At 37.0% G+C, this 13,261-nt stretch overlaps 1 protein-coding gene across 3 annotated transcripts in view; it reads left to right on the top strand.

The window, feature by feature from the left end:
• The window catches only part of LRBA (LPS responsive beige-like anchor protein), a gene marked incomplete at both ends in the record, with an annotated part of 652,640 nt that overhangs the window by 227,022 nt on the left and 412,357 nt on the right, over positions 1 to 13,261 (top strand). For all 3 annotated transcript variants that reach the window (XM_080697476.1, XM_080697475.1, XM_080697477.1), the window contains one exon: positions 2,351 to 2,415. In XM_080697476.1, the coding sequence (XP_080553602.1) occupies positions 2,351 to 2,415 (65 nt within the window). The remainder of the gene's footprint in view (positions 1 to 2,350; positions 2,416 to 13,261) is intronic.

Below are 13,261 nucleotides of genomic sequence, written 5' to 3'. Positions count from 1 at the left end.
CTCATGAGTCTCTAATTTGTAACTGTTAATAATTTGTAGAATAATAAAACATTGTACCTGGAAGAAACAATTTTGAGAGTGTGTACCATGTACCATGCAGGAATGTATTGTGACCTCCTCTGTGGCATAGCTTGTTATTGTCAGAATGAGAAAATGGATTCTTATGATCCCTCGGGTCTTGCTTTTTTGTTTGCTAGATTGACTGCTCTCCAATGTCCCCTGACTTCGAATGTAATTTTTATTCGCTTCTGTCTGTTCTTTTAGTATGATCATACCGACACTATTCGTAAAATGGCGTCACTCAATAAAACCACAGCATCAGGCATTTTAGTCCTGAGAATCACCTTGGGTTTCTCTAAATACAAGCAAAGGTAGAACAAAAGTTGGGATAAAAATGAAAAAGTACAGCTGGGTGTGGTGGTGCATGCCTGTAATCTCAGTACTTGGGACGCTAAGATGGGAGGATCATAGGTTCAAGGACAGCCTCAGAAAATAACGAGACTCTCCTCAACCTAGTGAAACCTTGTTCCAAAATAAAAATAAAAATGGGGCTGGGGTGTGTAGCTCGGAAGTAGATTGCCTCTGGGTTCATTTACTAGTAACACACACACACACACAGAAAAAGTACAAGAGGGGAAAATAGTATTTGAAGTAGAATGGAACAGATATTAGTTTGAAATTTTATGGAATTTAAAGCTCTTAAAGCCATTATATTTAGAAAATATTAATATGGCTTATGATGAGCAATGATAAATAACTAAAGATGGTCTTTAGATCTGTTATTTACATCTGTTTAGGGGTATTGTGTTAAAATACAAAGGGTTTCTTAAATTTTTTTTAACAATAAGATTATGTATATATTTTCGGTTCTCTAAAAAAGGATGTGTATGCTTGTTTAAATATAGGCATATGTAAACACTACAAATATAGACACACGTGCATGGGTACATTTATTGACATTTCTCATATCTATTTGTATTTCAATTTGTGCAGGGCTTATCATATTAATGTTTGTTTTATATGTGGCCTCTCCCTCCCTTCCCCTCTCCTTTGGGATTGAACCCAGGGTGTTCTACTTCCAAGATACACCCTCAGTTATTTTTACTTATTTATTTATTTATTTATTGTGGGTCTGGGGATAGAACCCAGGAGCATTTGACCTCCGAGTTACACCTCCCCTGCTCTATTTTTTATTCTTTATTTTGAAACAGTGTCTTACTAAGTTGTGGAGTGCCTCACTAAGTAGCTAAGAATGTCCTTGAACCGCAGTCCTCAGCCTCCCGAATGCTGGGATTACAAGTGTGCACCAGCATGCCTGGCGTACTTTTAATTTTTGAAATAGGATCTCACTAAGTTGATTAGAGTCTTGCCAAGTTGCTGAGGAGAGCCTTGAACCAGGGATCTTCCTGTCTCAGCCTCCTTGTTACTGGTTTACAGTCATGTACCACCATGCCCAGCTTGTATATGTTTCGAGATAAGCGGCTGAAGAATTCATTTGAACATATTCTACTTTTTAATTTTCTTCTTGAGATTCTTACTGCACATTATTTTTAGTGAATTTAGATTAACATAAATTTTAATTGGCAAGGAATAAAGATTTATATGGTGTACTGCTCGTTTGTAGGGAAGTGAATTATAGTTTTCGAGGTTACATGATCTAGTCTAGTTTACTGTTCTTATCTTTTTCTCAATCATTAGTCATCATTTTAAAAAATATATGCTTTATTTATTTAATTTAGTCATCCTGGTGGTAGAACCCAGAGGCTTTCTACCTCCAGGCTATATTCCCAGACCTATTTTATATTTTATTTAGAGACAGGGTCTCACTAAGTTGCTGAGAGCCTCACTAAGTAGCTGAGGCTGGCTTCGAACGTGTGCGATCCTCCTGTCTCCGCCTCCCAAGCGCTGAGATTACAAGCGTGCGCCACCACGCCTGGTTGAAATATGCTTTATTTTTAAAGCTTTTGAACTACTTAATTCTCTCTTCACTTTGGGTAATATGTGTTTTTTTATTAAAACAAAGCAAAAGCAAAGTTTATTTTTGTGGTCTTTGCTGCCTTCTGACGCAACTCTTATAGTCACATTAGTATATAGTGATATAGAATAAAAAATGGCGAGGTAAATATGTGTAGACTCATTTAGCTTATTATAAATCAAGTTGTTCACTTCTTGAATATACTTTTCGGCACCAGTCTCTGTTCATACGGCTGTGCTGTGTAGGTTCCATGTTTAATAGAATTGTTTCTTTTAAGAACTAAATGAAGTTGATGTGGGTGATGTTTTTTCATTATTGTTGTTTTTAAAAGAAATAACCTACTGAGTAAAATTTCTTCTATATATTTTTTTTAAGGAGTGGCAGAATTCTATCCAGAAGAATGCAGGCCTTGCTTTTATTGAACTTGTCAATGAAGGAAGGTAATCTATTTTAAGTTCACTTATAGTTTCCTTTACAATCTTTCTGTATCTTTCCCATATGGACTGATACGTTGGGGTCCTGTACCCTTGGCGGTCATTGATGGAATGGCGCCTTCATCTATTCATCCAATCCGTCAACATTTGTGCATCTTACAGTTTTGTTCATGGTTGCATGCTTATTGATAAGGTTCTGTTCTTTATTTTTCAGTAAGTGTGATATAGTTTTGTAAAATTAACTGGTGATTCTGTTTATAGGTATCAGGAAAATCCATATTTATTTATACCTTTATAGAGTTGCAGTATGTTTATAGAGCCCATAATTAGACTGAGATGTCTCTGTTATTTGTCTCATCTCCAAGTCTGGTCATAGGGAGGGGCAGGAACAGGTTTGGTTTTATGTTCCCATGTAATCAGAAAGGGAAAGGAGTAAGTTGGTATGGTTTTTACTTACAGAGCATAGGCAAGATAATTTAAAGAAAGAAAATTTAGTAGTAGGAAAGGGAAATGAAGAAAGTCCAGAGATGAGAAGAGAGAAAAGGGAGGAAACAAATTTAAGATAGTGAAGAATTAAAAGGTAAAAGTAAACTAAGAAAATAAATCAGTTTGTGTCTGTTTTGTGGTCACTGATTTGGCATTGATGGAATTGATGATCCAGAGAATAGAGTAAAATATGTGACTGGCTTCCCTTGGAAATAGTATCTCAGCAAAGTTATTCTTTCAGTATGCTTCTTGGTAGAGTTTTGACTGGTGTTGTTAGACTGATCCTATCACCGTAGTAACTGGATGAACTAGTAACTAGAAGTCCAGGCTTTCTCTATGTTACAGAAAAGGATACAGAAAATATGTTGATTTCAAAGCCGGGCGTGGTGGTGCACACTTGTAATCCCAGCATTCGGGAGGCTGAGACCTGAGGATCACAGTTCGCGGACAGCCTCAGCTGCTTAGTGAGGCCCTCTGCAACTCAGTGAGACCCTGTTTCAAAATACAGAATAAAAAATAGGGCAGGGGCTGTAGATTGGAGGTCGAATGCCCCTGGGTTCCGTCCCCAGACCCGCAAAAACAAACAAACAAAAAAAACCACAAAAAAAACCCAAAACAAAAAAAAACAACAACCCCAAAACAACGTTGATTTCAAATACTGCAGAAAGTATTTCACTCAGAATTATAGGTATTCACATGCTAGTATTAGAAAAAGAAATAACACTACTTTATGTTAAATTCTGCGACAAGTATATAAATGCAGGATACTTTAGCACAAAGTAAAAGAGAAAGAATTGTCAATTTAATGTGGGAGAGTCAGGTAACCATCAGAGAACATGAATTTTGAGATGTATTTTCAAGTATAAGTATAGTTACCCATGCAACTACTAGATAAGTGGGCGTTACGGGTAAATTGGAGCAGGTTTGTGTGAAAAGCATTAAATTAGAGAGAACAGAAAGACCATCTGAAGCCACTGTGATGTGAGAAAGCACCTAGGAAATGAGTGTGTGTGTGTGTGTGTGTGTGTGTGTGTGTGTGTGTGTGTGTACACACTGTTGAGGGGGATGTGCTTTGGTGTTCAATCTGTTGTCTAGATTCTAGAAGGTCTAGTGTAGCATTTTTGGATTTTTATCTCGAAGGCGATGGGAAGGAAGTCTTTGCATATCTAAAGCAAAAGAGTGTAGTTATGAAATTTGGGTTTTAGGAAGATGACTCACAGATATAGTTAGGATGCACTGGTGGAGAGGAGACCTGATTGAAATAAAAAGCAGCAGTAGGGCCACTATAGTGATTCATCCAAGAAATAGAGTTAATTGTGGTTCAGAATATGGCAAGTTAGTAGGCAATCAATTAATATTTCTCTTTGACTGACTGACTCATACTTAAGTGTTACTTTTAGAATGTTTCATCACCCCATAGAGGAAATCTGTGTTTGTTAGCAGTTACTTTCCATTTCCTCATATGCCAGCCCGAGGTTCCTGCTTATTTATTTTATTTAATTTTCTTAATCTGAACAGATAAATGGAATCATAAAATTCATGGTCTTTTGTAACTGGCTTTGTATTGTCAGCTTCATTTTACAGCAGCATAATACCTGAGGAAGCTGACTTTGTAGAGAGAGAGTACAGCACAGGGTAGACTTGGTATCCTGCATGTATGTTGCCTCTTGTGCCACCGTGACGCTCATGGCTCAAGCCAGCAAACAGAGAGAGAAAGGATGAGTGGGGACCCATTGTCTCTTTTGAGGACATGCCTCCGGTGACCCAAGGCTCCCTTAAAGTCTCATCTTTTGAAACTCCACATTTCCCAGTACACCCTGGGGATCAAGTTTTAACTCTGGAGCTTTGGGGAGCACTCATCCAAATGGTAGCAGGCTCTTTCCTTCCTCCCTCTCTTTTTCCCTCCTTCCTTTTCTTCTTATTTGTATATTATTATTATTAATATTCAAGGCAGTATACCACTGAGCTACATCCTAGTCCCTTTTTTTTACTTAATTTTAAATTTCTGATTTATTTATTTATTTATTTATTTTTGGCACTGGGAATGGAACCCAGGGGCATCCTACTTCATAGCTACACTCTCAGCCCTACTTAATATTTTTTTGAAATGGTCTCACTGAGTTGCAAAGGGCCTCAGCTAAGTAGCTGAGGCTGTCTGTGAACCGTGATCCTCTGGTCTCCACCTCCCGAATAATGGGATTACAAGCGTGTTCCAACACGCCCGGCTTGTTTATATATATATATATATATATATATATATATATATATATATATATATATATATATATATATAATTTTTTCCCTTTCTTGTACTGGGGATTGAATCCAGGGACATTCTACTTCCAAGCATCATCCCCAGCCCTACTTTTTATTTTGAGATAGGGTGTCTCATTAAGTTGCCGAGGTTGGAGTCAAACCTGTTATCCTACTGTCTCAGCTTCCCAAGTACTGGGCTTACAGGTGTAACCACCACACCTGGCTGATTCTCTGATTGTGTGTGTGTGTGTGTGTGTGTGTGTGTGTGTGTGTGTATCTTACTCCATTTGGGTTTGCTTTTTTCTGTCTGCTTAGCCTCTAGAATGCAGTCAGCCTTTGTCTTTTAAGTCAGTATTTGAAACAAACAATGCTGGAAACAGAACTAAGATTCATTAGTGAAACAGTAGACTTAGGGTTTGAAATTTTGTTTTCTCTTTTTTAGAATGTAGAATATATTTAAATATATTAAATTCAGAAGCTTATTTTTCCTGTGCCTCCAGGTTAAATGACTGTGTAAACGGATGTGTCTGTGAAGTAGTTTGGACTATTCAGCTACTAGACTTAATCCCAGGGGCAAGAAGAATAGTCATAAGGATTTTTCTTTTTACTGCAAAGGCCAATCTTTTTTTTTTCTTATTATGTAAGTCTGACCTGCCTTGACCTCATTTATAGAGTAGGTGCTATAAATTTGGCCCTTGATTAATGTTTTATTAGTGTAAATAACATGAAGACCTTTATAGACAGACTACAGCAGAGGTTTATCAGACTTGAAGGGCGGCATGAGCCAAATCAATTACGTAGGTCAGACATAAGTAATTGTTTCTTCGTTGAATTGTTTCCCTTTACTTACATGTTTAATAAGATCTTTGTAAATGCACAGTTTTCATAGTTTTGAGTTTTAATTATTGATATTTTTCATGTGAACAGCATGCCATTTTAAACAAATTTTATGGAGCTAAAGTAATAGTAACTGACATAACCAACTGCTATATCTTTAATGTCTTTATGAAGAGGAAAAGTTTATACTTGTAATAAAAGATTTTAATTAAAATTAAATTCCTAGATTTTATAAGCAAGAATTTTAACCCTGAATTATAGTTTTATTTATGGCTGTTTTTACATCTTGACTCATTATCATTTTGATCTATATTTAATTTTTAACTATGTAAGAATTGATCTAAAATCTACTGCTTTTAAAAGATACAACTTTCTTTAAATAAACAGCTTTACATGCTTTTCTTTTTTTTTCGATACTGGGGATGGAACTCAGGGACGTTCTACCACCAGGCTATGCCCCATCCTATTTTTTTGTCTGTCTGTCTGTCTGTCTGTCTGTCTGTCTGTCTGTCTGTCTATCTATCTATCTATCTATCTATCTATCTATCTATCTATCTTGCAAGCCTGGGGATGGAGCCCAGGGGCATTCGACCTCTGAGCTACACTCCCCGCCCTATTTTTTATTCTTTATTTTGAAACAGGGTCTCGCTAAGTTTCATAAGTCCTCACTAAATAGCTAAGGTTGGCCGCGAACTGCGAAGCTCCCATCTCAGCCTCCCAAATGCTGGGATTACAAGCATGTGCCACCACGCCCAGTTTGTCTTTATATATATATATATACACAATTTTTTTTGTGTGTGTGGTACTTGGGGTGGAACCCAGAGGCTTTCTCCCTCTGGGCTATACTCCCAGCCCTATTTTTTATTTTATTTGGAAACAGTGTCTCACTAAGTGGCTGAGAGCCTCACTAAGTAGCTGAGGCTGGCTTCGAACCTACACGATCCTCCTGTCTCAGCCTCCCAAGAGCAGGGATTACAAGTGTGTGCCACCACGTGAGGCAGTGTCTTTTTATTTGAAACAGTGTCTCACTGAGTTGAGAAGGGCCTCAGAAAGTAGCTGAGGCTGTCAAAAAACCATGATCTCCTCCTCCAGAATGCTGGGATTACAAGCGTGCGTTACCATGACTGTCCCCAGTTTTACATTCTTAAGGAATATTCAACTTGCTTTTTTGATTGGGGTGCTGTAGCACTACACTGGTAAAAAATCATGTTGTTATCACCATTACTCTGCTGCTCTTAAGTGAAAGTCTGAACATTGCAGAGTTCGGAGTTACACAAAATGAAGTGTGGTACTTCTCAGTATTATAGATCTTGAGCTTCAATTAATTTATGTATTTAATTTGACTTTATCTTAGTCACATAAATAAAATGTATTTATTTAAACACATCTAAATAACACTTGTTTATATTTTAAAATTTAATTCTTTAGCAAGGCGTGGTGGCGTACACTTCTAATCCCAGCATTTGGGAGGCTAAGACCAGAGGATTGCAGTTTGCGGACAGCCTCAGCTACCTAGTGAAGTCCTCTGCAACTCAGTGAGACCCTGTTGCAAAATAAAGAATAAAAAATAGGGCGGGAGGGGTAGCATGGAAATTGAATTCCCCGGGGTTCCATCCCCAGACCCGCAAAAAAAAAAAAAAAATCTTTGTCAGTGGATCTTATAAGTCTTTTTATTTGGTTTTGATTTCATATTTTTCTTTTTTATTCCTCTTATTTTTGGAGAAAAACAAATTTAGTATCTCAAGTACTGATCTTTCATTTGGGATCAGAAATAAATCTGGCTACGAGGTTGCCCCTTCCTTTCTGCCAGCCTGCTTGTCATCCCTCCAGCAAATCTCTTTTAGTCTGGAAACTCCTTTTGCCTTTTTTTTTTTTTTTTTTTTTTTTGGTACCGGGGATTGAATCCAGGGACATTCTACCTTGCAGCTAAACCTCAAGCTCTATTTTTTTTATTATTTATTTATTAATTTATTTATTTTTGCGGGTCTGGGGATGGAACCCAGGGGGGTATTCGACCTCCGAGCAATACTCCCTGCCCTACTTTTTATTCATTATTTTGAAACTGGGTCTCACTGAGTTGCAGAGGGCCTCACTAAGTAGCCAAGGCTGTCTGAACCGTGATCCTCTGATCTCAGCCTCCTGAATGCTGGATTACAAGCGTGCACTACCACGCCTGGCTTTATTCCTTTTTTTTTTTGGTGGTACTAGGGTTCCTGGAAACCCTTCTACCTCCGGACTACATTTCCAGACCCATTTTTATACTTTTTTATTTGGAAACATGGTCTCTTAAGCCAGCGAGGCTGGCTCCAAACCTCCGCGATCCTCCTGTCTCCGCCTCCCAAGTGCGGGGATTACAAGCCTGCGCCACCCGCCCAGCAGAAATTAGCTGGGCATGTACCCCACAGGTAGAAGGGTTTCCAGGAACCCCAGTACCACCTAATTAATAATAATAATAATAATAATAATTCATAATTTAGAATACGTAGGAATCCCATCAAGTTGTTTTTTTAATCATTTTTATTATTAATTTTCTCTTAGCTTCTTTTTATTGTTTATATTTCACTTATACTTTAAAGTGAAATATAAGCCAGGCTTAGATTATTAGGTGTGATGGCACATAACAGTAATCCCAGTACGTGGGAGGTGAGACAGGAGGATCACAGGTTTGAGGCCAGCCTCAGCAGTTTAGGCCCTCAGCAACATAGTGAGAACTCGATCCAAAGTAAAAAATAAAATAGGGCTGCATGTGTAGTTCAGAGGTAGAATGCCCCTGGGTTCAATTCTTACTACCAAAATTTTTTTTAAAATTAGCGTGAAATATAGACATTATTTTTTGGCTCATATAATTTAAAACATCCTGATATACAAATCAGAAAGTAATAGATTATGGGACCTCCTTCAAATGTACAATATTCGTTAAAATTTTAAGATTTAAGTTCTGATATTAAATTCTATAATTTGTTAAATAAGTAATGAAAATTGCATACTATTATAGCATTTGGGTTTAGTTTAGTAAAAATAAATTTGGGGAACTTTCATAGTCATCTAGGGTTTTACTCCTAAATCTGCAGTCCTTTCCTCCATCCTTAGGAAGCATAGAAAGGTCGTATTATCCCACAGTCTGTTGACACATCTCTTAATTATCCTCTAGGGATAGTGAGTATGTCCTTACTACAGCAATAACTCAGACTTGTATCTAAATATGTAAATATCCCCATAAAAGACAGAAAGCTCCTAGTCCTGATAACACTTGTCTGTCTCTTCAGAATTCAGCTGCTGAGGCTGCACGCCACGCGTGCTTTCTGAGCGTACGTTTTGCAGCTCCAGCATTTTCTTCACTTCTGTAAATAGCATAGATTGCTAACAAATGTCTGAGGAATGATTGAGTGCGAGAATGAATGGAAGGGAAGGTGAGGAGGGGAAAGGGAGGCTGTAAGAGCAGAGATAGGCCAAACACATGCCATTTTTTTGAGTCCCTTCACCATCATCACAGGTATTTTGGGTCTGGGTTATGCTTTGGTTAAAAAACAAAGCTACGTAGTATACTTAAGTCAACAGTGTGGTTAGAATATATTCTTTCTATATAAATGGGTGAGAAAAATGTTTCTTAAAGAACCATATGCTTTCTGGTTAAAGTTTTAAAATTATATATGTAGTAAGCAAGGTAGAAAAACTATAATTAAATAGTTATGAACAGTTGTTTGGATATATTTTTTGGGGGGGTAGAGTCATTGGTAATTTTCCAAAGAATAATTGAATGGAGACGCCTACCATCTGCATCCATTCCAGTCCTGGATTGAACTGTTACAGAAGTTTGTCTGGGTAGTTTGAATGAGGTGTATGCTGTTCTTTTCTCTTAAAGATTTTATTATTTAAATTAATATAGATCATTTTGTTAATATTTAATAGAGTATAAAACTATTAGAATTTTCTCTCCTTTTCTTTTTGGGTGGTACTGGGAATTTAACCCAGTGGCATTCTACCGCAGAGCTGCATCCTCAGCCCTTTTTAGTGTTTTCTTTTATATTTTGAAATAGGCTCTCTCAGAGTTGCCGAGGCTGGTCTGAAACCTGTTATCCTCCTGTCTCAACCTCTCAAGGACTGGAAATACAGGCGTGCTCCACCACACCTGGCTTTATTTTTTAATTTTGTGTGTATTGGCTTAAAATTGTTATATGCTCAATTATCTTTTGCTTTTAATTTTAGCTTACTCAACAGTTTATAGTATAACATACTTTAACAAATTTTGTCTAAGGAAGCTTGTTTTAGAATTTTTATATGATATATTCAAATGATTATTCTGTGGTTACTTCTTAAGCTTGCCCCTTTTGCTCACCACCTTTGCTGCTGTAGTTTGTACTCAGAAACATTCTAACTTCCAAGCTCTAACCCAGTCATGTTTTATTTTTTATTTTGAAATAGGACCTTGCACATTTGCTGAGGCTGGTCTCAAACCTATGGTCCTCCTGTCTCTGCCTTCTGTAATTACAGGCCTGTGCCATTGCTCCTGTCTAGTGGTAGTTACTTTGCAACAGAGCAATCCTAAAATATATGCCAAGTCAGAAGTCAGCAGAGCCTTTCCCCTGTGTTTCTTTTCTATCTAAAATGGTTTCGCTCTCTCTCTTCTGTGTACATTCTTGAGAATAATTTTTTATAATTTTGAGAAATTCTTTGATCTCGAGTCTGTCAGCTAGCAAAACAGGACCTTTTACTACCATTGCAGCCTCTGTAATACTCTGAGTCATTTTGAAATGCTCAACGAGGGGTTATTGTACCAAGTAAGCTTCAAGAAACAGGGTGATGTCAAGCTGTGCCATTTTTATTAAGTTTGACATTTATATTAAAGTACTAAGCTCTTTGCTATTTCTACTCCATTGGTAGTAAAGAATATAGATACATAGTTAAGACTCTAGTCCCCCTAATCAGTGATATTTATTTCCAGAAGTGGGTGCTACTTGGAAGAGATCTCAACAGAGAAAGATCTAGGTTGACTTTAAATGTGTATGAATCTCATTAAAAATTAAACCAAATACTCTTTTGTCGGTCACCAGTCTCATCTTTTGAAGGCTCCAGGCTTATATGTGTACTGTATACTATGAATTTAGAACCTTTCTGTGTCTTTGTCAGAAGTATTATTGAGAGCTCTCACTTTGAAAAGAGTCAACAGATACCATTGTAAGAATTTTTTTTAATTATTGGGGGAGGGATAGAAAGAGGGGGGGTGAGCAAGGAGGCTGGTATGTGGAGAGATGGGAAATGCTTGTTCATGGAGATAATAGTCTTAGCAGTGTGGCTGTAGTTCTCATATTATTTAAAGTAGTCTTTTGAAACCATTTTTTTTCCCTCTCAGGTTTGGTTTGTGATCATTCTCTGTAGTTAAATATAAATATATTAGTGTTTTAAGGTTTTCCAATTCAGGTATATTACGTCTACAGTCTCAATTATTAGGATACAGAAAAGTGGTAACTTTTCTTTTTCAATAGTGGTCATGGCTAGCAGAGAAAATCTGACGATTGCTGCTAATGGGGGTCATAGAAAGCCCAGGAAACAGCGGTAATATTGGGAAACTCTTGGTGAGATGCGTGTATGTGCCTACCCAAGGTCTGCACTAGGATAATCAGATGTGGACAATGGGCTGTAATGGAGTTATAGGAGGTGGCTGTCATCATTACTTTTATTTATTGAGCCTCTAGTGTGAATCTTTTCAAGTTGGTCACTTGATAGGGCTGTTTGTTTCCTAAGGCTGACATAAGCAGTATTTTTTTCCTTCCTCCTCGCACTGTGGATATAAATTATACATAGTTTTTCTTCTTAATATTAAAATACGTGTCATTTTCTACTCTGTATTTAGAGACTTAATCTACTTCCCAGTAAACCCAACATTTTGAGGCTGCTTATTATGATTAAAACTATAGCTTCATTTACCTTTAATTCTTCATTTGAAGGAATAGTTTGTATAATTGTCAGATAAAATCGCACTTTCTAAAAGCCTTATAATTAGCATACTTAGGGAAATAAGCATGAGATGGAAGAAAATGGCCCTTTAGAAAAGCAATGTCATATAAAACAAACCCCCAATCATTTAGGTAATTTAGTTTAATTTGTGAAGTCATTTGTGTATCTTTCTTTCTTTCTTTGTTGGTGGTACTGGGGTTCCTGGAAGCCCTTCTACCTCCGGCCTACACTCCCAGACCTATTTTTACATTTTTATTTGGAAACAGGATCTCCTAAGTCAGTGTGCGCGGCTGGCTTTGAACCTGCGCGATCCTCCTGTCTCTGCCTCCCAAGCGCGGGGATTACAAGCGTGTGCCACCATGCCCGGCCTGTGTATCTTTCTTAATGAAAGGACAAATCATATAGTCTAATGAAAATAAGTTGAAGGTATGGATCAGGACCTTCTGAGATACTGATTTAAAACCATTTTGGAAATTCTGAAGGAAAAATTTATATGCTTTACATTTTCTATGAAAGTATTTTAATTATTTTATATATCCTAATCAATTTTTGTAATATACTTTAAATAAATAAAGTTGGTATTTTGTATTATTCAGTGAAAGTATTTTTTTTTTTTTTTTTTTGGTGGTACTGGGGTTCCTGGAAGCCCTTCTACCTCCGGGCTACACTCCCAGACCTATTTTATATTTTTGAAACAGGGTCTCTTACGCCAGCGCGGCTGGCTTCGAACCTGCGCGATCCTCCTGTCTCCGCCTCCCAAGCGCGGGGATTACAAGCGTGCGCCACCACGCCCGGCACAGTGAAAGTATTTTAAGCTTAAATTTGTCATATGTTTTGGTTAACCATAAAATCTCTAGAGTTTTGCTATTAATTGCTTGGATAAATTTAGATACTTAAAAATACTTGCTTTGGAATATTCCCACAAACTATCCACCGATGAAATGGTACCTACCTCAGTAGTACCTCTTAGATGTTATGGTTCATTAAACAAGAATAAGTAAAAGTTATGCATTCTTTGCTAGTAGGAAAATAGAATAATACACATTAAATACTATTAGTAATTTTATAAAATCCTCTACTATTAAGTACAGTATATGTTATATAAGCTTTAGGTGTCAGAGTGACATAAAATAAAAGTCTTTATAAGTTAGAATTACCCGATATTCTTGAGTGGAAGAGGCTTGAGTTAAATCTTAAGTAACTGAAGTTTTAGATATAAAGAGAGAAAAAGGAAATAAACATTGGAAGATAGTTTATGTCATTTCTTTAGTATCAATAAAGTAAACAAGTACCAACAAGTAAACAAACAAAATAACAA

Source organism: Muscardinus avellanarius, assembly GCF_963383645.1.
Source record: "Muscardinus avellanarius genome assembly, chromosome: 6".
NCBI classification, from domain to species: Eukaryota; Metazoa; Chordata; class Mammalia; order Rodentia; family Gliridae; genus Muscardinus; species Muscardinus avellanarius.
Note: the sequence above shows the minus strand (reverse complement) of the source record. Positions and strands in the feature narration are given on the sequence as shown.